The sequence below is a fragment of the Hylobates moloch genome, unplaced genomic scaffold (assembly GCF_009828535.3).
Source record: "Hylobates moloch isolate HMO894 unplaced genomic scaffold, HMol_V3 SCAFFOLD_15, whole genome shotgun sequence".
NCBI classification, from domain to species: Eukaryota; Metazoa; Chordata; class Mammalia; order Primates; family Hylobatidae; genus Hylobates; species Hylobates moloch.
In genome coordinates this window covers 46,704,417-46,729,617 of record NW_026652290.1, presented here as the reverse complement: position 1 = coordinate 46,729,617, position 25,201 = coordinate 46,704,417, and the positions used below count along the sequence as shown (strand labels likewise).

General features: G+C 41.6%; 1 protein-coding gene across 3 annotated transcripts in view; it reads right to left on the bottom strand.

Annotated features, from left to right (window-relative positions):
* Positions 1 to 183: 183 nt before the first annotated feature.
* The window catches only part of MRPS5 (mitochondrial ribosomal protein S5), a 40,999-nt gene continuing 15,981 nt past the window's right edge, over positions 184 to 25,201 (bottom strand). For all 3 annotated transcript variants that reach the window (XM_032176460.2, XM_032176459.2, XM_032176462.2), the window contains 7 exons: positions 24,275 to 24,309; positions 22,491 to 22,581; positions 19,215 to 19,261; positions 18,380 to 18,437; positions 18,024 to 18,086; positions 7,908 to 8,044; positions 184 to 5,406 (listed from right to left, as the gene is read on the bottom strand). In XM_032176460.2, the coding sequence (XP_032032351.1) occupies positions 5,182 to 5,406; positions 7,908 to 8,044; positions 18,024 to 18,086; positions 18,380 to 18,437; positions 19,215 to 19,261; positions 22,491 to 22,581; positions 24,275 to 24,309 (656 nt within the window). In that variant the 3' untranslated portion in view covers positions 184 to 5,181. The remainder of the gene's footprint in view (positions 5,407 to 7,907; positions 8,045 to 18,023; positions 18,087 to 18,379; positions 18,438 to 19,214; positions 19,262 to 22,490; positions 22,582 to 24,274; positions 24,310 to 25,201) is intronic.

The following is a 25,201-nucleotide window of genomic DNA, read 5'->3' as shown; positions in this document are numbered from 1 at the left end:
GGGGTCAATTTTCCTAGAAGACATATCCTTGTTTTTTGGGGTACAAACATGGCTCATTACAGCCTCGACCTCCCAGGCTCCAACAGTCCTCCTGCCTAAGCTTCCTTGTAGCTGAGACTACAGGCACGCACCACCATGCCTGGCTAATTTTGTAATTTTTCATAGAGACGAGGTCTCACCATGTTGCCTAGGTTGAATAACAATCTTTAATGAACAACAGAGCATCAAAAAAATATATGAGGCAAAAACTGACAGAACTGCAAGGAGAAATAGAGGAATCTAGTATTATAGGTTAGAGACATCAACACCCCTCTCAGAAACGGGCAGATCTAGCAGGAGGAACATCAGTAAGGACACAGTTGAAAGTTACCACCACCATCAACCAACTGGTTATAATGAACACATTTAGACCATTTACACTTTAGGTGATTATGAATATGGCTGAGTTTAAATCTACTATCTTGTGTCTTGTTTTCTATTTATTTTACCTGTTCCTTGTTCCTCTTTTCCTGCCTTCTTTTAGAATACAATCTTAAAATTTATTAATAAAAAAGTTTTTTTTTTTTGAGATGGAGTCTTGCTCTGTCACCCAGGCTGGAGTGCAGTGGCGCGATATCGGCTCACTGCAAGCTCCGCCTCCCGGGTTCACGCCATTCTCCTGCCTCAGCCTCTCTGAGTAGCTGGCACTACAGGCGCCCGCCACCACGCCTGGCTAATTTTTTGTATTTTTAGTAGAGACGGGGTTTCACCGTGGTCTCGATCTCCTGACCTCGTGATCCGCCAGCCTCGGCCTCCCAAAGTGCTGGGATTACAAGCGTGAGCCACCGCGCCCAGCCAATAAAAAAGTTTTAAGATTGCATTTGTATCCTCTTTGTTGGCTTAATAGCTGTAACTGTGTTACTTCAGTGATTCCTTTAGGGTGAATTTTTAGTGCACATCTTTAATTTAAACAAATCTACCTTCATATGATACTACACGACTTCAAATATGTTAAGAACCGCATGACTACATATTTCCATTTCTCCCCTCTGCCTTTGTGCTATTATCATATATTTTACTTCTACATGTTGAAAACCACAATACATTATTTTTGCTTTAAGTGGTCAATTAGGTGTTAAAGATATCTAAATAAAAGGACATATGAAATCCTTTATGCATATAATAACCTACCTAGTTATCATTTCTAGTGTTCATTTACTTGCATAGAAGCAGGTTTCCATCTGTTACTATCTTTCTTCTGCATGAAGAACCTCCTTTAGCAACTCTTGTAAGGCAGGTCTGCTGATTCTTTCAGATTTTATGTCTGGAAAACCCTCCATTTGGCCTTCATTTTTGAAAGATATTTTCATTAGGTAAAGAATTCCAGGTTGGTAATGTCTCTCTTTCCATACTTTAAAGATGGTGTTTCCCTGTCTCTTACCTTGCGTTGTTTCCTACAAGAAAGCTGCTGTCATCTTTACCTTTGTTCCTCTGTACCTAATCTTCTCTCTCTTCCTCAATTCTAAAATTTCCTCTTTATTGCTAGTTGAAATTTGATTGATACAGTTACTGTATTTCTTGGGTCTCAGTAGTTGCCATCAATTCAGCTAGTATTTCTTCAAAAAAACTTTTTTTTTTTTTGAGACTTGCTCTGTCACCCAGGCTGGAGTGCAATGGCGTGGTCTCGGCTCACTGCAACCTCCGCGTCCTGGGTTCAAGCGATTCTCCTGCCTCAGCCTCCGGAGTAGCTGGGGTTACAGGCGCCTGCCACCATGCCTGGCTAATTTTTGTATTTTTAGTAGAGACAGGGTTTCACCATGTTGGCCAGGCTGGTCTCAAACTGCTGACCTCATGATCCACCTGCCTCAGCCTCCCAAAGTGTTGGGATCACAGGCATGAGCCACTGCGCTCGGCCATTTCTTCAAATTGTTTTTTATACCTCCCTTCTCCAGGGACTCCAATTACATACATATTTGGCTCCCAAAGTTGTCCCATAGTTCTCTAATGCCCAATTTCTCCTACCATCTCTTCTTCAGTCTTTTTCCTGTTTAAGTTGCTGTCTTCAAATTCTTTCATATCTTTTTCTGAGATGTCCGATCTGCTGTTAACCCCATTCAGTGTTTTTCATGAGATATTGCAGTTTTCATCTCTAGAGGTTCAACTTGGTGTTTTGTATCTTCCATGTTTTTCTCTCTAGCTTTCTGAACATATGGAATACAGTCATAATACCTGCTTTAATGTCCTTGTCTACTGATTGTCATTGTGCCATTCCTGGGTCAGTTTTGATGGACTAATTTTTCACTTCATTATGAGCTTATGTTCATGCTTCTTTGCATGCCTAGTGATTTTTTTTTTTTTTTTTGAGACAGAGTTTCGCTCTTGTTGCCCAGGCTGGAGTGCAATGGCATGATCTTGGCTCACCACAACCTCCACCTCCCTGGTTCAAGCGATTCTCCTGCTTCAGCCTCCCAGGTAGCTGGGATTACAGGCATGTGCCACCACACCAGGCTTATTTTTTTGTATTTTTAGTAGAGATGAGGTTTCTCCATGTGGGTCAGGCTGGTCTCAAACTCTTGACCTCAGGTGATCCGCCTGCCTCGGCCTCCCAAAGTGCTGGGATTACAGATGTGAGCCACCATGCCTGGCTGCCTAGTGATTTATTAGATGCCAAGTATTGTATATTTTACTTTATTTGGTATATTTTTTGTATTCCTACATTCTTGAGCTTTGTTCTGGAACACAATTAAGTTACTTGGAAACAGTTGTGTTCCAGTTTGGTCTTGTTTTTAAGCTTTCTGAGTTTTTAAGCTTTCTGACTGGGGTAGTTTTTATGTAGAGTTAATTTTTCTACTACTAGGGCATCTTAGTTCTCTTCCAATGCCACCTAGATTACAAGGTTTTCCACTTTGACTGTTGATAACAGGCACTATTTTCCGCTCCAAACACTGTTCCCTCTAATTCTTTTGGGTAAGTTTCCTCACAGGCATGCACTGTTAGTGTGTAACTAAATATCTGATGGAAACTCTCTGTGGATCTTAGTTCTCCTGCTGTGCAACTCTCTCCTCAGAGGCATTCCCCCCTGTGAACTCTAGCCATTTCAACTGCCCAACTGCACCTCAACTCCAGGAGACCGCCAGGTCCTGATGGGGTAACCCTTCCTAGAACCACGGACTCTCCACAGATAGTAAGTACGGATAATTTTGTCTCCCCTCTCCAAAGGATCACTGTCCTTTATTGCTTAAAGTTCATTGTCTTTATATTTGTTAGTTATTTAAAGAAAGAAGGAAAACTAACAAGACAGATAACTTTTAGGAAATAACTACCTTACCCTAGCAAAATACCACACACAAAAAAAGGGGGCCCACCCACACCAGATAACGTCACAGGCTGAAAACTTTCACCATCCAGCCTAACATGGCCTGCTCCCTATCCCATGGTGCCATTATGGTGCTCCTCCTACTTCCAGAAGAAAGGCCTCAGCAGAGGTCCCGAGGACAGCGACAGGAGGAGACCTGGATCTCCATCCTCACCAGGCAGTAACAAGGCAGTGCCCCATCCCATACCAGCACCGTCAGAGGAAGCATGCTGAGAGATTTAAGTAACTCCCAGAGCTTCATAACATAACAGTGAAGATGTCCAGGATACAGCCAAAGTCACTCATCATAACAAGAACCAGGACACTGTAAACTTGAATGAGAAAAAACCTCAAGGGATGTCAACACTAAGATGACACAGATGTTGAAACTTTATGAGAAGAGTTTTTTTTTTTTTTTGGAGACAAGGTCTCACTCTGCCACCCAGGCTGGAGTAGCATGAACAAGGTTCACTGCAGCCTTAACCTCCTGCAATCAAATGATCCTCCCACTTCAGCCTCCTATGTAGCTGGGACTACAGGCGCACACCACCATGTGTGTCTAACTTTTAAATTTACTTTTACTTTTTGTAGAGATGAGGTCTCACTTTGTTGCCTAGGATGATCTTAAACTCCTGGGCTGAAGCAATCCTCCTGCCTCAGCCTCACAAAGTGCTGGGGTTATAGGCATGAGCCACCACACCCACCTGATGACAAGGATTTTAAAGCAGCCACCATAAAAATGCTTCAGTGAGCAATTATAAACACTCTTGAAGCCATTTAAAGAAAAAAAAAAAAACAGTCTCAGCAAATAGCCTCAGCAAAGAAAGAGAAGATATAAAAAATAAATCAAATGGAAATTTTAACTGAAATATACAATGACAGCCAAAGTTAAAGTACTGCATGGATGGTTCAAGAGCAGAATGGAAAGGAAAGAGAAAATAACCAGCTATTCTGAAGATAAAACAATAGAAATTACCTAAACTGAACAACACAGAGAAAACAGACTGGAAAAAAATAAACAGAGCCTCAGGGACTCACGGGACAATAGTAAAAGATTTAACATTTTGGTCATCAGTGTCCCAGAAAGAGGATGTGGGTGGGGCAGAAAGAGTATGCAAAGAAATAAAAAAATACATATTCCACAGAATGGGTAAAAACTTCTGTAAAGCATGTATCTGATAGGGGGGCTTATATCTAGAAACTATAAGGAACTCAATAATAATAAAAAATAACTTTTTAAATGGGCAAAGGCTCTGAATAGACATTTCTCAAAAAAACATAAACAAATGGCCAATCAGCACATGAAAAGATGTTCAACATCATCAGCCATCAGGGAAATACAAGTCAAAATTGCAATGGTATACAATTAATACACCATTTAACATTCCCAATAGTAGCCTACAATTTCCTTTTCCACCGTGGAAAACAGTTTGGAAGCTCCTCACAGTAGTCAAGTTACTTAACTGCTCTGTAAAATGAAGTTAATCACATTCACTTTGGATGAATGAGTTCATATATATTAGCTATAATTACTATAGCAATTATAATTGTGTACATTATTACTGATTGGGTCAAATTATTAACCCCGTCTCCCTAATTCATTTACTTTTGTTACTTTGGATGAATATTTAAAGTAGTCTTGAACTGAGATATGTATGTGAAGGTTCTATCACATTGGCATATAACATGTGCTCAATAAATGAAAGTATAATTATTTATTTCTAAAGAGTTTAAAGATTAAACTTTCCTCAAAACAAACAAAAGGCAAGGCAACACCCCAAGCTGTGAGGGGCTGTCTCTCCTAGGTGCAGGGCAGCACAGGAACTGGCTGCACAAGGCCAGAGAGGTTACATGGCAGCTCTCTTTAAATTAGACCACACAGAGCGCTTCATTCCCTGCGCAGTCTTCACATCTTCCCAGTCCAGTTTGATGTCTGGAACCTCATCTTCCGGCTCCGGATCCTTCCTCAAGGCCCCCCGGGGGGAGGCAACCACAATGGGCAGAGGGCCACATTCCTCCCGGATTTCCACAACATGGAGGCCCTTCTTATCAGCCAGTTGTTGATGGGTTTCCTAGGCAAGACCAAATTCAGAACAGGTTAGGTCTGAAGTACATTTGCAACATAAAGAGCAGGAACTTCCAAAGGCCACAACAGTACAGCCTGGGGGAATTCAAAGGCCATTTCAGTGGATTTGGGTTAATGTGTTTTGTAGCTAAACTCTAATAACCTGTCATGGGTGGAGTCATTTCAGCCTCATCTGCTGCATCTGCCCACCCCAAACTTGGACAGAGGAAGGGCCTTGGCCTCTGGTCTCTTGCCTTCTAAACCCTCCTGATTATGCACCATGTTGTGCCAAACACTGAACTTGAATCTCACTTAGTTCCCTACCAATCCCCTAGATCTAACTACCAATTTACAGTAAATATAGGGGAGATAAGACATTAAGGACCCTACAGGTATTTTTGTCAGCAACAGGCCAGGAAGCACCACAAAACAACCAACCTGGTTTCAACAAAAAATCGTTAAGTGGGGGTGGGGGGGGCCGAGATGAGGGGAACCTATTTAAAAGGCATAGCAAAAACATATATTAACCTGTTCTGCAACCTGATTCAAACACACTGTATAAAAAAAAAAAAATTGTAATCTAACAAATGGAATTTGTTCATTTGTATGAACATTGATTGCATACTCGATGATACAAGTTACTGTTAACTTTTTAGGTATGATAAGAGTATTAAAGGGTATTTTTTAAAATCCTTATCTTTTCAAAGATACATACTAAAATATTTAGGGTTGAAATAAAATGTCTGAGATTTGGTTCAAAATAACTGGGGGTGGTACTAAGAAGCAAGACTGGTCATGAGCTGGGTAACAGGGCCATGGGGATTCATTGCAGAGTGAAGCCACAGAGATCTGGAAGCAGGCAGATTAGTTCAGTAGACGTTATTCATGGTACAATGACATACCTGCTATGTCAATCCCGTGATCCCAGGCCTTATGGCTGCCTTGCACTATTCTAATTATATATCTAATGCCTTGCAGTATGTTTGAAATTAGAAAAGAGATGAGCCATTTCATAAACAAAATAAAATAATTTATATTGGTGTATCTTTCAATCAAAGGCGTATCACCTAAAGTGGTGGCATCTTTTCCTTTTTGAGTGACATATTAAATAATGAAACCTTTTATAGCTGATGGCATTTTAGGAGAGATGACATATGGTAACTATATCAGAAGGTTTAAAAGACTAACAGAAAACAAAGATATCACATAAAAGAACAAGTCTAGGCCGGGCGCAGTACCTCACGCCTGTAATCCCAGCACTTTGGGAGGCCAAGGTGGGTGGATCACAAGGTCAGGAGTTCAAGACCAGCCTGACCAACATAGTGAAACCCCATCTCTATTAAAAATACAAAAATTAGCCGGGCATGGTGGCACGTGCCTGTGGTCCCAGCTACTCAGGAGGCTGAGGCAGGAGAATCACTTGAACCCATGAGGCGGAGGTTGCAGTGAGCTGAGATGGAGCCACTGCACTCCAAGCCTTGGTGACAGAGCGAGACTCCGTCTCAAAAAACAAAAACAAACAAACAAAAAACCAAAAACAGAACAAGTCTACTGGATCATAAATAAAACCTATCTAAAATCAACATCTTAATTAAACCTCTAATGTTTCAATTTACAAGTGCTCTGAAGGGTGTTTTAGACAGTAACACACACAAAAGCTGTTCAGAAAACAGAAGGCTTTTACCCAAAGCCTTCTTTTTCTTTTAATTTTCCTATTTTAAACAGAGACATGTAAAATTACTCCGTGGATCACTTTAACTAAAACCCACCACTGTAATCCTGAAAAGTCAGGAAGCCTGCCAAAGTCCTCAGCTAACAGAGTTCAGCAAACGGAGCCTATTGAACCTGGTTGTCTTTTCTGTTCATCCACCTATGCTAAGGTCTACCCATCCTTTCATGAGACAGGCCAGCCCTGCTGGGCAGGTAGGGGAGCTGCCCAAGAATGGGGGCCCGGTGCAGTCACAGCCCTGCCCTCCATGGTGGGTGATTGGGAGCCGGGCCCAGGGCTCTCACCTGTGAGAAAAAGTAACCTGGCATGTTAATGTTCATAGTTCCCTACCAATCCCCAGGCATCAGTCCGAACCACCTACACAGGTAACAGGGAACTGACTGTGCCTGCCCTGAGTGCAGAGGTGCCCTGGGTGCTTCATCCTAGCCCCAATTGAAAGGACTAAATTAGGAAATGGACTTTCTCTTTTGATTTTAATTTTCCATACTGTTGGAGCTTTAGAACAAGCAGGTGTTATTTTCATAATAACATGTAGATTGTAATTATTGGCTTTAAAAATGCTACTTAGAAAAACCCATGAAGTACTTTTTAAAAGGTAATTTTCATGAACTCGTCAGTGGATTTAACTAAACTGATGCAGTCACAGACAGCAAAGAATGCCCAACTCCTCAGGTGGCCCCAGGAAAGCATCTCCAGGAGGCCCCAGGGCATCGTAGCCCCAACACACACAACTGAAATACAAACTAGAACTTCTGTTTCAGACCCCGGTAAAGGATTACCTGTCTGGAGAGCCCACGGAAGAGGCCCTGGGTGAGGCTGAGCATATTAATGGACCCAGAGACCTTGGCATACATGTCTTTGATGCCAATGAGCCGGCAGATGGTGATGATGGCCCTGTGGCAGCGGAGGCCGTAACCTAGAAAAGGAGAAACCGGGTGAAACACAGCCCACTGAAACACAGCCCACTCGCCTGCAGTGGGAGGAGTCACCCTGCTGGCTTTCGCATGGCTTCAGGCTCTGGGCTTCGGCAAACTGGTTCATATTCTGGTATCACCACTTCCTAGTGAGCTGACCCTTGACAACTTACTTAACTTCCAAGATGACACTTACTCAAACAGGATACTACAAGGATTAAAAAGATGACATCTACAAATATCTTGAACACATTTTGAGGGCAAAAAAACAGGATTGTTATTGAGATTAATAAACATGCATGAAAATTCTTGGCACCCCAGACTCATTTAACTAAGGATGGAGGGACACATCTCTTCTCACCCTCCTTGACACTTCCATTGCCCTGAGCAGAGGGTCCACTTCCTCCTCCTGGAGAAGCTCCTCCTTTTGTTTTGTAACACATCCTCTCCTAGATTTCCTCCTAGCTATTGGCCTGTCCTCCCCTCCTTGCTGGCCTCTAAATCTTGGGGGGTCTCCCCTCCAGCCACTTGCCCTACCCTTTACTGCCTGTAATTCCTTCTCCAGAGAGCTTTAAAAACACAAACCAAACACGTTGCTCCCCATTTAAAGATCCCTCCTTCCCACTGTTCTCGAGATTAAAATAAAGAACGCCATGACCTATTCAGAGCCTGCTGTGCCTGAGTCCTGCCCACCTCCCTGACCTCATCTACAGACACGCCACCTCCTGCTGGCTTCCTCACCTTAAGGACTGCACTTGGGATTCCTTCTACCTGGAATGTCCTCCCAGCTCTGCCCCCTTGGCTCCTTCTTCTCACCTTCAAGGTCCCACTCAAATTGCTCCTCCTCAGACAGGCCTTCTGCGACCATGCTATTCAAGGTGGCATCCTTCCTTCTGCCTTCCTCCCTCCTACTCTAACACAGTACCTGATTAGGGCACTCAAAGAAACCTGTTTATCCAATGCTTCCCCTGAGTGGAAGATGGCTCCCATAAGGACCAGGATATTGTTTGTTTACCACGGTGTCCCCAGAGCCTAGAGCAGTACCTGGCAAATGCAGGTGGAGTGAGGGAGCTGCAGGGCCCAAGTTTGGCCTTTAACATTCTTATTTGCCAGACATAAAACTCAGCACACACCTCTTCTGCTCCAAGGCAGAAGATCTACCCTGGAAGTTGGACATTACTGGCTTTCTAGTTTGACTTTTTATGGTCAAGAACTATTCCTTCTACTTGAAAGGGCCAATGAACTGTGGCCTCCATAATTATGCCAGAGCATGCAAGAACTTAAGAGGATAGCTAAAGACAGGTCACAATGGGGTCCTTTGTTCTTCCAGGTGGAGTTATGTAAACACAGAACAGGTGCCGCTGATGTGTGAACATAATGCACCCGTGTCTGGATGAGCACAGGCATGCACACACCTAGAGAGAGGTACACGTGGAAGGGGGTATCATGCAGATTCTGGAAGGAGCTGAGAGGCAGCCTCTACCCTGCCACTGCTCGCTGAATGACTGTGACAAGAAGGCCCCTCCCTAAAATACCTACTTGGCAGTGCTGCTGGTGAGCACCGAGAAGGTGTGTAATACACAGTACCTGGACCAGCACAGACACTGCATGAACACCGGCCACTGTGTGACACATACACAAACACCCATGTGACAGTGGTCATAGTCCAATGGTAATGATTTGACTACCTTCCAGGCAGAGACTGTGTCAAAAAATACTTGTTTAATAAATATGGCAAAGTTTTGCAGTGCTGTGTGTGGAACTGAATACTGTTCTATAGCCGAGGTAGAAGTGTTCCATGGTTAAATACATTTGGGAACACCACATCCTCCATTTCTCTTGGGAGATTCATATTGCATGGCAGTACATTAAAGAATGCAACATTCACAAAGATGCAAAAACACTTTTGGTGCCTTTCCTTAATCCAGTTCTGCCATTTGGCATCCTTTATGGAGTAAAACCTTTTCTACCTCCTACAGAACTAGTAACACATAGGCACATCGTTTAGGAAATGCCTATTTGTACATGTACAAAATGTCTATAAATGTGTATATATTTAGGAAGCATCTAAAAGTATTATATACTGTTTTAGCTTCAAAATCAGAATATTTAACCCCGATACACAGGTAATGGTCTAGATAATACAAAAACCTGAAAAATACAGCTTTGATTAGAAGACGGGAAAGATTTTAAAAGATAGCTTCTTCAATTAAATTAAAATTACAGCAGTCGTTTGAATAGGATTCCGTTCCAAGATGGCTGAATAGGAACAGCTCCAGTCTGCAGCTCCCAGCATGATCCACACAGAAGACAGGTGATTTTTGCATTTCCAGCTGAGGTACCTGGTTCATCTCACTGGGACTGGCTGGACAGTGGGTGCTGCCCATGGAGCAGGGCAGGGCATCGCCTCACCCAGGAAGCGCAAGTGGTCTGGGGATTTCCCTTTCCTAGCCAAGGGAAGCTGTGACAGACTGTACCGGGAAAACCGGGACACTGCCACCTAAATACTGCATTTTTCCAATGGTCGTAGCAAACGGCACACCAGGAGATTATATCCCGGGCCTGGCTCAGCAGGTCCGACGCCCATGGAATCTTGCTCACTGCTAGCGCAGCAGTCCAAGATCCAACTGTGAGGCAGCAGCCCTGGCTAGGGGAGGGGCATCCGCCATTGCTGAGGCTTGAGTAGGTAAACAAAGCGGCCAGGAAGCTTCAACTGGGTGGAGCCCACCGCAGCTCAACGAGGCCCACCTGCCTCTGTAGACTCCACCTCTGTGGGCAGGGCATAGCTGAACAAAAGGCAGCAGAAACTTCTGCAGACTTAAACGTCCCTGTCTGACAGCTCTGAAGAGAGCAGTGGTTCTCCCAGCACGGTGTTTGAGCTCTGAGAATGGACAGACTGCCTCCTCAAGTGGGTCCCTGACCCTCGTGTAGCCTAACCGGGAGACACCTCCCAGTAGGGGCCGACTGACACCTCATACAGCTGGGTGCCCCTCTGAGACGAAGATTCCAGAGGAAGGATCAGGCAGCAATATTTGCTGTTCTGCAATATTTGCTGCTCTGCAGCCTCTACTGGTGATACCCAGGCAAACAGGGTCTGGAGTGGACCTCCAGCAAACTCCAACAGACCTGCAGCTGAGGGACCTGATTGTTAGAAGGAAAACTAACAAACAGAAAGGAATAGCATCAACATCAACAAAATGGACATCCACACCAAAACCCCATCTGTAGGTTACCATCATCAAAGACCAAAGGTAGATAAAACCACAAAGATGGGGAGAAACCAGAGCAGAAAAGCTGAAAATTCAAAAACCAGAGCACCTCTTCTCCACCAAAGGATCCCAGCTCCTCGCCAGCAGCAGAACAAAGCTGGACGGAGAATGACTTTGACAAGTTGGCAGTAGACTTCAGAAGGTCGGTAATAACAAACTTCTCCGAGTTAAAGGAGGATGTTCAAACCCCATCACAAGGAAGCTAAAAATCTTGAAAAAAGATTAGACAAATGGCTAACTAGAATAAACAGTGTAGAGAAGACTTTAAATGACCTGATAGAGCTGAAAACCATGGCAAGAGAACTACGTGATGCATGCATAAGCTTCAGTAGCCGATCAAGAGAAAAAAGGGTATCAGTGATTGAAGATCAAATTAATGAAATGAAGCAAAAAGAGAAGTTCAGAGAAAAAAGGGCAAAAAAACAAACAAAGCCTCCAAGAAACAGGGGACTATGTGAAAACACCAAATCTACATTTGATTGGTGTACCTGAAAGTGACAGGGAGAATGGAACCAAGTTGGAAAACACTCTTCAAGATATCATCCAGGAGAACTTCCCCAATCTAGCAAGGCAGGCCAACATTTATATTCAGGAAATACAGAGAACGCCACAAAGACACTCCTTGAGAAGAGCAACCCCAAGACACATAATTATCAGATTCACCAAGGTTGAAATGAAGGAAAAAATATCAAGCGCAGCCAGAGAGAAAGGACGGGTTACCCACAAAGGGAAGCCCATCAGACTAACAGCGGATCTCTCAGCAGAAACTCTACAAGCCAGAAGAGAGTGGGGGCCAATATTCAACATTCTTAAAAGAATTTTCAACCCAGAATTTCATATCCAGCCAAACTAACCTTCATAAGTGAAGGAGAAATAAAATCCTTTACACACAAGCAAATGCTGAGAGATTTTGTCACTACCAGGCCTGCCTTACAAGAACTCCTGAAGGAAGCACTCAACATGGAAAGGAACAACCGGTACCAGCCACTGCAAAAACATGCCAAATTGTAAAGAACATCAATGCTAGGAAGAAACTGCATCAACTAACGGGCAAAATAACCAGTTAACATCATAATGACTGGATCAAATTCACACATAACAATATTAACCTTAAATGTAAATGGGCTAAATGCCCCAATTAAAAGACACAAACTGGCAAACTGGATGAAGAGTCAAGACCCAGTGTGCTGTATTCAGGAGACCCATCACACATGCAGAGACACACATAGGCTCAAAATAAAGGGATGAAGGAAGATCTACCAAGCAAATGGAAAGCAAAAAAACAGCAGGGGTTACAATCCTAGTAACCCCTGATAAAACAGACTTTAAACCAACAGAGATCAAAAGAGACAAAGAAGGCCATTACATAATGGTAAAGGCATCAATTCAACAAGAGCTAACTATCCTCAATATATATGCATCCAACACAGGAGCACCCAGATTCATAAAGCAAGTCCTTAGAGACCTACAAAGAGACTTAGACTCCCACACAATAATAATGGGAAACTTTAACACCCCACTGTCCATATTAGACAGATCAACGACACAGAAGGTTAACAAGGATATCCAGGAAGCAGACCTAATAGATATCTACAGAACTCTCCAACCCAAATCAACAGAATACACATTCTTCTCAGCACCACATCGCACTTATTCCAAAGTTGACCACAAAGTTGGAAGTAAAGCACTCCTCAGCAAATGTAAGAGAACAGAAATCACAACAAACTGTCTCTCAGACCACAGTGCAATCAAACTAGAACTCAGGATTAAGAAACTCACTCAAAACCGCTCAACAACATGGAAACTGAACAACCTGCTCCTGAATGACTACTGGGTACATAACGAAATGAAGGCAGAAATACAGATGTTTTTTGAAACCAACGAGAACAAAGACACAACATACCAGAATCTCTGGGACACATTCAAAGCAGTGTGTAGAGGGAAATTTATAGCACTAAATGCCCACAAGAGAAAGCAGGAAAGATCTAAAAGCGACACCCTAACATCATAATTAAAAGAACTAGAGAAGGAAGAGCAAACAAATTCAAAAGTTAGCAGAAGTCAAGAAATAACTAAGATCAGAGCAGAACTGAAGGAGACAGAGACACAAAAAAACCTTCAAAAAAATCAATGAATCCAGCAGCTCGTTTTTTGAAAAGATCAACAAAATTGATCTAGCAAGACTAATAAAGAAGAGAGAAGAATCAAATAGACGCAATAAAAAATCACCACCGATCCCACAGAAATACAAACTACCACCAAAGAATAAAAAATCACCACCAATCCCACAGAAATACAAACTACCATCAAAGAATACTATAAACACCTCTACACAAATAAACTAGAAAATCTATAAGATATGGATAAATTCCTGGACATATACACCCTCCCAAGACTAAACCAGGAAGAAGCTGAATCGCTGACTAGATCAATAACAGGCTCTGAAATTGAGGCAATAATTAATAGCCTACCAACCAAAAAAAGTCCAGGACCAGACAGATTCATAGCCAAATTCTACCAGAGGTACAAAGAGGAGCTGGTACCATTCCTTCTGAAACTATTCCAATCAATAGAAAAAGACAGAATTCTCCCTAACTCATTTTATGAGGCCAGCATCATCCTGACACCAAAGCCTGGCAGAGACACAACAAAAAAAGAGAATTTTAGACCAATATCCCTGATGAATATCGATGCAAAAATCCTCAATAAAATACTGAAAAAACAAATCCAGCAGCACATCAAAAAGCTTATCCACCACGATCAAGCCAGCTTTATCCCTGGGATGCAAGGCTGGTTCAACATATGCAAATCAATAAACATACTCCATCACATAAACAGAACCAAATGTCAAAACCACATGATTATCTCAATAGATGCAGAAAAGGCCTTCAACAAAATTCAACAGCCCTTCATGCTAAAAACTCTCAATACACTAGGTATTGATGGAACGCATCTCAAAATAATAAGAGCTATTTATGACAAACTCACAGCCAATATCATACTGAATGGGCAAAAACTGGAAGCTTTCCCTTTGAAAACTGGCACAAGACAGGGAAGCCCTCTCTCACCACTCCTATTCAACACAGTGTTGGAAGTTCTGGCCAGAGCAATCAGGCAAGAGAAAGAAATAAAGGGTATTCAATTAGGAAAAGAGGAAGTCAAATTGTCCCTGTTTACAGATAATATGATTGCATATTTAGAAAACCCCATCATCTCAGCCCAAAATCTCCTTAAGCTGATAAGTAACTTCAGCAAAGACTCAGGATACAAAATCAACGTGCAAAAATCATAAGCATTCTTATACACCAATAACAGACCAACAGAGAGCCAAATCATGAGTGAACTCCCATTCACAATTGCTACAAAGAGAATAAAATACCTACAAATCCAACTTACAAAAGACGTGAAGGACCTCTTCAAGGAGAACTACAAATCACTGCTCAATGAAATAAAAGAGGACACAAACAAACGGAAGAACATTCCATGTTCATGGATAGGAAGAATCAGTATCGTGAAAATGGCCATGCTGCCCAAGGTAATTTACAGACTCAATGCCATCCCCATCAAGCTAACAATGACTTTTTTCACAGAATTGGAAAAAACTACTTTAAAGTACATATGGAGCATATGGAACCAAAAAAGAGCCCGCATTGCCAAGACAATCCTAAGCCAAAAGAACAAAGCTGGAAGCATCACGCTACCTGACTTCAAACTATACTACAAGGCTACAGTAACCAAAACAGCATGGTACTGGTACCAAAACAGAGGCCTCAGAAACACCACCACACATCTACAACCATCTGATCTTTGACAAACCTGACAACAAGAAGAAATGGGGAAAGGATTCCCTATTTAATAAATGGTGCTGGGAAAACTGGCTAGCCATATGTAGAAAGGTGAAACTGGATCCCTTCCTTACACCTTATACAAAAATTAATTCAAGATGGATTAAAGACTTCAATGTTAGACCTAAAACCATAAAAACCCTAGAAGAAAACCTAGGCAATACCATTCAGGTCATAGGCATGGGCAAGAACTTCATGACTAAAACACCAAAAGCAATGGCAACAAAAGCCAAAATTGACAAATGGGATCTAATTAAACTAAAGAGCTTCTGCGTGGCAAAAGAAACTACCATCAGAGTGAATAGGCAACCTACAGAATGGGAGAAAATTTTTATAATCTACTCATCTGACGAAGGGCTAATATCCAGAATCTACAAAGAACTTAAACAAATTTACAAGAAAAAAATCAAACTACTCCATCAAAAAGTGGGCAAAGGATAATGAACAGACACTTTTCAAAAGAAGACATTTATGCAGCCAACAGACACATGAAAAAATGCTCATCATCACTGGTTTTGCAAATCAAAATCACAATGAGATACCATCTCACACCAGTTAGAATGGCGATCATTAAAAAGTCAGGAAACAACAGGTGCCGGAGAGGATGTGGAGAAACAGGAAGGCTTTTACACTGTTGTTGGGGCTGTAAACTAGTTCAACCATTGTGGAAGATAGTGTGGCGATTCCTCAGGGATCTAGAACTAGAAATACCATTTGACCCAGCCATCCCATTACTGGGTATATACCCAAAAGATTATAAATCACGCTACTATAAAGACACATGCACACGTATGTTTACTGCAGCACTATTCACAATAGCAAAGACTTGGAACCAACCCAAATGTCCATCAATGATAGACTGGATTAAGAAAATGTGGTATATATACACCACGGAATACTATGCAGCCATAAAAAAAGGATGAGTTTCATGTCCTTTGTAGGGACATGGATGAAGCTGGAAATCATCATTCTGAGCAAACTATCGCAAGGACAGAAAACCAAACACCGAATGTTCTCACTCATAGGTGGGAACTGAACAATGAGAACACTTGGATACAGGGCGGGGAACATCACACACTGGGGCCTGTTGTGGGGTGGGGGCAGTGGGGGAGGGATAGCATTAGGAGATATTCCTAATGTAAATGATGAGTTAATGGGTTCAGCAAACCAATATGGCACATGGATACCTATGTAACAAACCTGCACATTGGGCACATGCACCCTAGAACTTAAAGTATAATTAAAAAAAAAAAAAAGAAAGAAAGAAAACATGAATATAATACATAAACATATGGGGACCTTGCCAGAGAAATAAAAATTATTATTATTATTATTATTATTTTAAGATGAGTCTTGCTCTTTTGCCCAGGCCGGATTGCAGTGGTGATATCTCGGCTCACTGCAAGCTCCACCTCCCAGGTTCATGCCATTCTCCTGCCTCAGCCTCCCGAGTAGCTGGGACTACAGGCACCCACCACCGCGCCCAGCTAAATTTTTGTATTTTTAGTAGAGACGGGTTTTCACCATGTTAGCCAAGATGGTCTCAATCTCCTGACCTCGTGATCCGCCCACCTCGGCCTCCCAAAATGCTGGAATTACAGGCGTGGGCCACCACGCCCGACCAAAAATTATTTTTAAAATTAAAAAAAAAAGTTGTAGCAGTCATTCAAAAATCATTTAAATGTGTCTAAACTATGCTGCCCAACATAAATATGATCCAAGCCATAAGCAGAAGCCATATACACAATTTTAAATGTTCTCATAGATGCATTTTGAAGTTTTTTTAAAAAAGTTTATTTAGTGTTGTGTTTTATTAACCCAATATGTCCCAACATTATCATTTAAAATATAATCAATACAATAATATTTTTGAGATATTTTATATTCTTTTTTTGTACTTTGAATTCTGGTAAGTATTTGACAATTAGAGCACATCTCAATAGCCACATATTAAGTGCTTGATAGCCAGGCCGGCTAGTGACTAGTGGCTGCTGTATGGGACAGCACAGATCTAAACCTCGAAGCCCACTCAACACCTTTTCTAAGGACAAAACACATCATTTTTATCCAGCATTTAAATGATTAATTATGGCTTTAAAGCAGAAGGCAAGTTCTGGTGCATTAACACAACTGATTCTGTATTTGAGGGTTTTTTCCCGATTTATTTCCAAGCCATGGCTCTAGCAAAGTTGTATTAGAAGCTTTGATATGAAATTTTAAATATAATGTTTTATCTCTTCTGACTCACACTTTTTGAGATTTATATACCAAAAGTTATATAAAATCATTTTTTACTGTAGAACTACAGGTGAAATGCAAATCAGCAGGTTCAAGAATCCTACACTCAGAGACCACTAGGCATGACTGCCCTAGCCCATGACCCTGAACTCTGCCTGCCTGCCTGCCTGCTTGTCCACAAAACAGGAAAGGCCATCTCTGCATCATCCCTAGTACTTAGCATAGCACCCAGCTCACAGAAGGCATCCAATCAGAATTTGATGAGCAGTAAACACCTGGACCTGAGTCAGAACAGAAACACCTAAATGCATCAATGAATTCCCTATGAGGAACTAATGTTCCCACTCCTCCAAACCCTACTACTCACTCAGGTGCTATTTCCTGTTTCCAATGTGCTCTCCCCACCGTAAATTATTCCTGGAACAGGCCTGTGCTCACAGGAACAGGCGTGTGCCTTGACTATTCTTATTTCTCCAAGAGCCTCATCATTCTTAAATCTAACATAAGCCTTTATATTTTGGTGTTTCCAAGATGAGTTCAACTAAAGATGAACAAAAATAGAGGAGAGGATAGAACTGTTATAATTTCTCTGTTTTATCATCAACAAATGGTAAGAGTTTTAAAGTTACCTTTGGGTTGTTTCTTCATCTTGATATGAGTCCTTTTAAATCTTAATGAAATATCATGGAATACTGGAGGGTAAAAACATAAACACAGAAGGATTAGGTGTGCGGCTTTAATAAGCCTTTGCAAGTATCACAAAGCAATGTATACTAGCCTCAACAGCCAGCACATATTGACCAAAGATAAATGGTAAGCTCTGATTTCATTCATTTTAGTAACCTTCTTAGGAGGTTTTCACACTTCATATTTGTAAGAATGTAATAAGAGAGAAACACAAAGATACCTATAGAGATATATTGCCACACAGACTCTAACAAATGTAATCCTGCAAATTAAAAAAAAAAAATAGATTAACACTCACTTGTATGGTCTTCATATCGTTCTATATAATGCAAATAGTGAACTGCTCTGTTCTTTGCCTGAAAGGAAAATGTTTTTCTTAATTCTATTGTTGAAATTTACATCTTTTCCAGGATTCCAAAAATACTTTTAATAAAAATGTTTCATTATTAAAAATTCACTTACGCAAAAAGGTTAGTATATACTTCTGAAATATAGGGACTTATTTTTTTAAAACTCATAACTACAACATCACTATCCCCCCTAAAAAAAATTAACAATAATTCCTGGCTAGGCGTGGTGGCTCACATCTATAATCCCAGCACTCTGGGAGGCCGAGGCAATCACTTGAGGTCAGGAGTTCAAGACCAGTCTGACCAACATGGAGAAACCCCATCTTACCAAAAATACAAAAATTAGCCGGGTGTGGTGGTGGGCCCCTGTAATCCCAGCTACTTGGGAGGCGGAGGCAGGAGAATCACTTGAACTCAGGAGGCGGGGGTTGCAGTGAGCCAAGATCGTGCCACTGCATTCCAGCCTGGGTGACAAGAGTGAGACAACATCTCAAAAAAAAAAAAAAAATTAACAATTCCTTAATATCTTCAAACATTCTGTCAGTGTTCAAACTTCCACAGTTGTCTGATAACTTGGCTAGGCAATTACAAATCTGGTAAAAAATGGTGCAAAGGAATACAAGTACTTCTGAAACTGATTTTTATGAGCTAATTAACCCTTGACAGCAAGCCTCATGGGAAGGTTCTGGGACAAATTATTATTGTTTTGTGGTTCCCACTGTGTCTGGCATATAACTTACTAATCTTTTACAGAGTGTCAACAAAGAAAAAAAATGTACATACTTTCCTGAAAGCATCCATCCGATCAGTGGCTTTCCCAACAGCAAAACCTTTAAACAAAAAAGCAAAAATAAGAAAACAGACAGAAATTTGGCCCATGTGGTTTTCGCCACATTTCAAGTTTCTGCTCCTACAATATTTCATAGCACTTCATCTTTCCACCACCCACAAAAGACTTGCTATACAAAACCAGTAACAGGCTGGGTGTGATGATTCACATCCATAATCTCAGCACTTCAGAAGCCTGAGGTGGGAGGATTGCTTGAGCCCAGGAGTTTGAGACCAGCCTGAACAACATAGCAAGACTTTGTCTCTATTAAGAACAAAATTTAAAAAATTAGCCAGGCATGTAGGTGCATGACTGTGGTCCCAACTACTCAAGAGGCTGAGGTGGGAGGATTACTTGAGTTTAGGAGTTTGAGGGTACAGTGAGCTATGACTGTGCCACTGTACTCCAGATAAAGCAAGACCCTGTCTCAAAACAAAAAGAAAACAAAAAACACTAACAATAACAAAGCATGAGGCTACAGAGATCTGTTTTGAAGCATTCTGAAAATAACAAATTTAGATTTATAAAATCCAAGGTTAGATGCTGCCTTTTAAAAATAGCTAGATAAAATACGCTCAATTTTTAAAAAACTAAATATGCTCTAAATTAATTAGGCAAATCACTTTGAACATTTAAAGATAGATTAAAATAATCAGAAAGGGGGCAGGTGCGGTGGCTCACGCCTATAATCCCAGCACTTTGGGAGGCCAAGATGGACAGATTGCTTGAGCTCGAGTTCAAGATGAGCCTGGGCAACACAGTGAGACCCCGTCTCTACAAAAAATATAAAAATTAGCCAGGCATAGTGGTAGGTGCCTGTAATCCTTGCTACTCAAGAGGCTGAGGTGGCGGATCACTTGAGCTCAGAAGGTTGAGACTGCAGTAAGCCGTGATGGTGCGACTACACTCCATCCCGGGTGACAGAGCAAGACCCTGTCTCAGGAAGGAAAAAAATATCAGAAAGGGTGGGAAAAAACATCCACTGCTATAGAGTAAAACCACGATTTCAATGGAACTTCAAATGGAATTCAGATTTTAATTAACCAGGAAACCAAATCAATGACTCTTTAGTTTATGAACACTTCACTATGAAATACAGTTTACCAGCAGTTACAGAGATACTGCCATTATCTGCTGCCACTGTATTTTGTTTCGAACAACGCATTTTGTTTTTAAATTATACACGGGAAAATAACATAAAACAATACTGCTCTATAAGATACATGGGACCTCTGAGACCTGGGACAAAAAGAGGATGTGAATGCCAATTCCTAGTTTAAATAAAACAAATTAAACCATGGAATTCCTAGAGGAAAATATGGGGAAACTTACTAACATTTATAATCTTCAAATGAGACTTTCTAAGCAAGACACACACCTGAAGTAATAACTAATATTTATAACCCTGTAGTGATATAAGACTGATAAATTTGCCACAGAGCTTAAAACTTCTGTGTGGAGGCCGGGCGCAGTGGCTCACGCTTGTAATCCCAGCACTTTGGGAGGCTGAGGTGGGTGGATCACGAGGTCAGGAGATCGAGACCACGGTGAAACCCCGTCTCTACTAAAAATACAAAAAAATTAGCCGGGCGTGGTGGCGGGCGCCTGTAGTCCCAGCTACTCGGAGAGGCTGAGGCAGGAGAATGGCATGAACCCGGGAGGCAGAGCTTACAGTGAGCCGAGATTGCGCCACTGCACTCCAGCCTGGGCGACAGAGCGAGACTCCGTCTCAAAAAAAAAAAAAACTTCTGTGTGGAAAAAAATTAAAACCTAAGTCAAACTAAGTCAAAATATCTGACTGGCAAAGGGCTAATGTCCTTAACTTACAAAGAGTTTATACCATTCAATAAGGAAAATAATAACCATCCAATAGAAAAATGGGCAAAGCATATAACAAACAGATCTCAAAAAGGAAATAACAGCCAATAAACATGTAAAATGGTGTTCAAGCTCTCATAATTTAAAAAATGCAAATCAAAACTGAGAGATTTGTTTCACAGATCATACTGACAATCAGTAAGGTTTGATGATACCCGAGGCTGGCAAGGGTGAGATGGTGTAGAGGAACGCAGACATTGACGCAACCTTTTGTGGGGAGGCAATCTAGGAATATTTATCAGCACTTAAAATACATATAACCTTGAGGCAGCAATTTTACTGCAAGAAGTTTCCCCTATTGACATACTTGCAGAAGTAAAACAAATTACACATACACGAACCGTACTGTTTTTTATAATTAGTAAAAATTTGGAAACAACATAAATATTCAGCAACAGGGAAAAGGTTACAAAAATTATCCAGGCACAATGGAACACTTTGCAACCAGTACAAAGAATCAAGGAGAATGTTTATGTTAATCTGAGTATTAATATCTCTGAATATAATACTATGTGAGAAAATCAAGGTGCAAAATTATGACTATAATGTGATCCCTTTGTATAAATTTTTTTAAAGATGTATGATAATAATATGAACATAAAATTTAGGAAAATTACAAAAGTAGCTGTTAGGCCTGGTTTCCTTTGGCCACATACTATATATATATGTATTACTTCTGTTTTGAAAATGTCAGTATGGGCTAACTAGGCCATTTTCCTGTGTTCTTTTCCTTCAATAGACATGAATACATTTCAAAAACAGGTGTCCACTATGGTAACTATACATAGGAGAAAATTTAAATCATCATCAAACCTACTAATTGGAGTAAACACTATTAACCTTTACAGCGTACAGTTTTCCAGTCTTTTCTTGGCATATAAATATACTTTTAAAAAAGAAAAAAACAAAACTAGGATTTTACATGGTCTTATATAACGTTTTTGTGTTTTTTTAACTTAGCATTATTTTAAAAGTAATTTCCCATAATTCTTTAATGGATACAGAATATTACAGTGTATGGCTACACTGTTTTTATAACCATGGCCCTATTCAACATTTGGTGTTTTTCTCCCTAATTTTCCACTATTATACATAATAAAATAATGTCTTCAGCCTTTTATAATATTCCTTTTCCTCAGAGAAAAAGGCAAGTATAGTAGAATCTATTCTCTCTTTTCTCTCTAAGGGAAGTCATGGGCTTACCACCAGCTTTGTGAACCCAAACCACTAAAAGGTTTAATCAGTGGAAAAAGTCTGGCCAGCAGCATGAGCCCATGGGCTCCACAGCACGGCCCGTGCCACGCCTTTCCCTGCACACCACTGCCATTGTGATGCCATCACTCCCCGTTCACCTGCAGCTCCTTTTCCGTTCCCCACAGCCACCAGGGCACGGATCGATTTCTTTCTTCCGTCTTTCGCTGTCATAGTGAAAACATTTCTTACCTAAAAGGCAAAATGTCTCACAAATATTGCACATTAAGAAAATCTGAAGGAGGGACCTGGAGGGAGCCGCCTTCCTTGCAGGCATACACAGTGAACAGGCACACCACCCTCCAACTCCTGAGCACAAGTAACAGCCTTTTTCCAAACAAAACCTCCTCCTGGACTGTTTCAGGAAGAAAACAGAAATGAGACTTTCTCTTCATTTCACAGGCTTATGAGAAGGTTTAACTGAGAAAACCTTTAAAGGAATTTGACATTATACATCTCGATATACCCTATCTTAATGAATGTATTACAAGAAAGAAAAAAGTTGCTGATCAAACTTTTGATGTAATTTATCACTGATTATAAGATGTATCCCAATGTCAGAGATGTTAAAATGTGAGGAAAACGTACACATTAGAAATTATGACACGCAGTATATAGACATAACCAGCACAGGACTGGCTTCTATGCTAAGGATTAGTATATTTGGAAATACCTGCTTATTCTGTGTACTTTTTTCTGTATATTTAAAAGGCCAGGAACAGCCAGGCGCAGTGGCTCACGCCTGTAATCCCAGCACTTTGGGAGGCCGAGGCGGGCAGACCACGAGGTCAGGAGATTGAGACCATCCTGGCTAACACGGTGAAACCCCGTCTCTACTAAAAATACAAAAAATTAGCCGGGTGTGGTGGCAGGCACCTGTAGTTCCAGCTACTCGGGAGGCTGAGGCAGGAGAATGGCGTCAACCCAGGAGGTGGAGCTTGCAGTGAGCCGATACCACTGCACTCCAGACTGGCGATACAGCAAGATACCGCCTCAAAAAAAAAAAAAAAAAAAAGGCCAGGAACTATTGAACTGTTAACTAAACTGCTTAAGTGGCAGCTGGCTCTCTGGTGCATAGCTGTCTCTTTCCCATAAAATGGGGTTAAAAGAAAAGGGAGCTTGAATCCACCTCTGTGGATCTTATAGAAAATCACCCACATATATACAAATTCTTCAAAGAGATTAACTTCCAAAAGCTGGAAGTGGGAATACCAAAGACATAATATGTGTAAACATTTTAAATCCTACAATGCAATTGATATTGAGGAAACAATACAGATATTCAGAGGCTCAATCACAAACTCAATAAATGATTATTCCACATGGTATTTAACACTGAGCATTCAGTGCCAGCTCAAAGGGAAGTTGACTATTTTAGAGAATGCTCCGGAAAGTGACTATAGTTTACCTGATACAGGCTTTAGTTTCAAGGGCCTGTGAGCAAACCAGAGACCATTTCCCCATCAAGAACCAGACATGCACCACAACTCTAAGCTTTCTACCCTGCCCAGGGCTCCCCGTAATCCCAGCTCCCTGCACAGACTGCTAGATACAGCTGGTTTATAATTCAAACATAAGACTCCCAATGCTACTTTAGCCTTAGGAAGGAAAAAATTTAAACCTCGTCTCCAAATCCTGTAGTTAACAATACCACCTTATCATGAGACCTCAGTGGTAGCCCCCCCACAAAGAGGGTAGTAGTCAGAAGAGCCAGTATCAAGTAACTGAAATTAAAGTTGTCTAATTTTCCTTATCCAGATCAGCTGTGTGTCAGAAATAGTCATGCATCCAAGGCCTTCCCTTACAGTTCCTCTTATCCTGTCCCTGCCCCACCCACCCCAACCTCTCCAAAGGCTTAACCAGGTATTTAATTCTGCATGCCTACCTCAAGTATCCTGGTATCAAAATCCTCATATGTTTCTGTAGGGAGAAAAGAAACGGATACAGATGAAATGTGTGTACACAACTAACATGAAAGCATTTTCAACACAGGCACCATCACAGACCTTTCAGGAAGAAAGAATCTCAGATCTTTTGGTCCCACTCTCAAGACCATGCCCCAGTCGCCCCTCATCACTAAAGACTGCTCCACCAGTAAGTTCACAAACTCAGTCACTGATCTCCCCACCTACACCCTCCTCCTCATCCATCTCTCATCAGCTCCTGGCCCCTCCAGACCCTGGATCCCTGCTCTCCCTTCTGCTTCCCTCCATCTCACGGCCTCTCCCCCTAGACCAAGACACCACAGTCCATCATTTCCACCAGACTCTGTGATGCCCTCAACCCCTTCACCCTTTGCTCTCTCCACCACACTAGCCAGGCCTGAATCCATGCAGCTCTCTGGCCACTCCTGACCTGCTGGGTGCTGCTGGAAAGAAGTCAAAGTATGCATACAGCAGGCCCACTAAAAATCCATGGACCCCAATTCCATCAAGTCCTCCCTGCTGCCAGCTGGCCTTTATGTCCTTTCGGTTAGGTCTCTCTCCGTTCACCACTGCAGCCATTTCAAAGACTCTCTGCGTTCTTTTATTTTATTTTATTTTATTTTATTTTATTTTATTTTATTTTTGAGACAGAGTCTCGCTCTGTCACCCAGGCTGGAGTGCAGTGGCATGATCTCGGCTCACTGCAAGCTCCGCCTCCCGGGTTCACGCCATTCTCCTGCCTCAGCCTCTCCGAGTAGCTGGCACTACAGGCGCCCACCACCACGCCCGGCTAATTTTTTTGTATTTTTAGTAGAGACGGGGTTTCACCGTGGTCTCGATCTCCTGACCTCGTGATCCGCCCGCCTCGGCCTCCCAAAGTGCTGGGA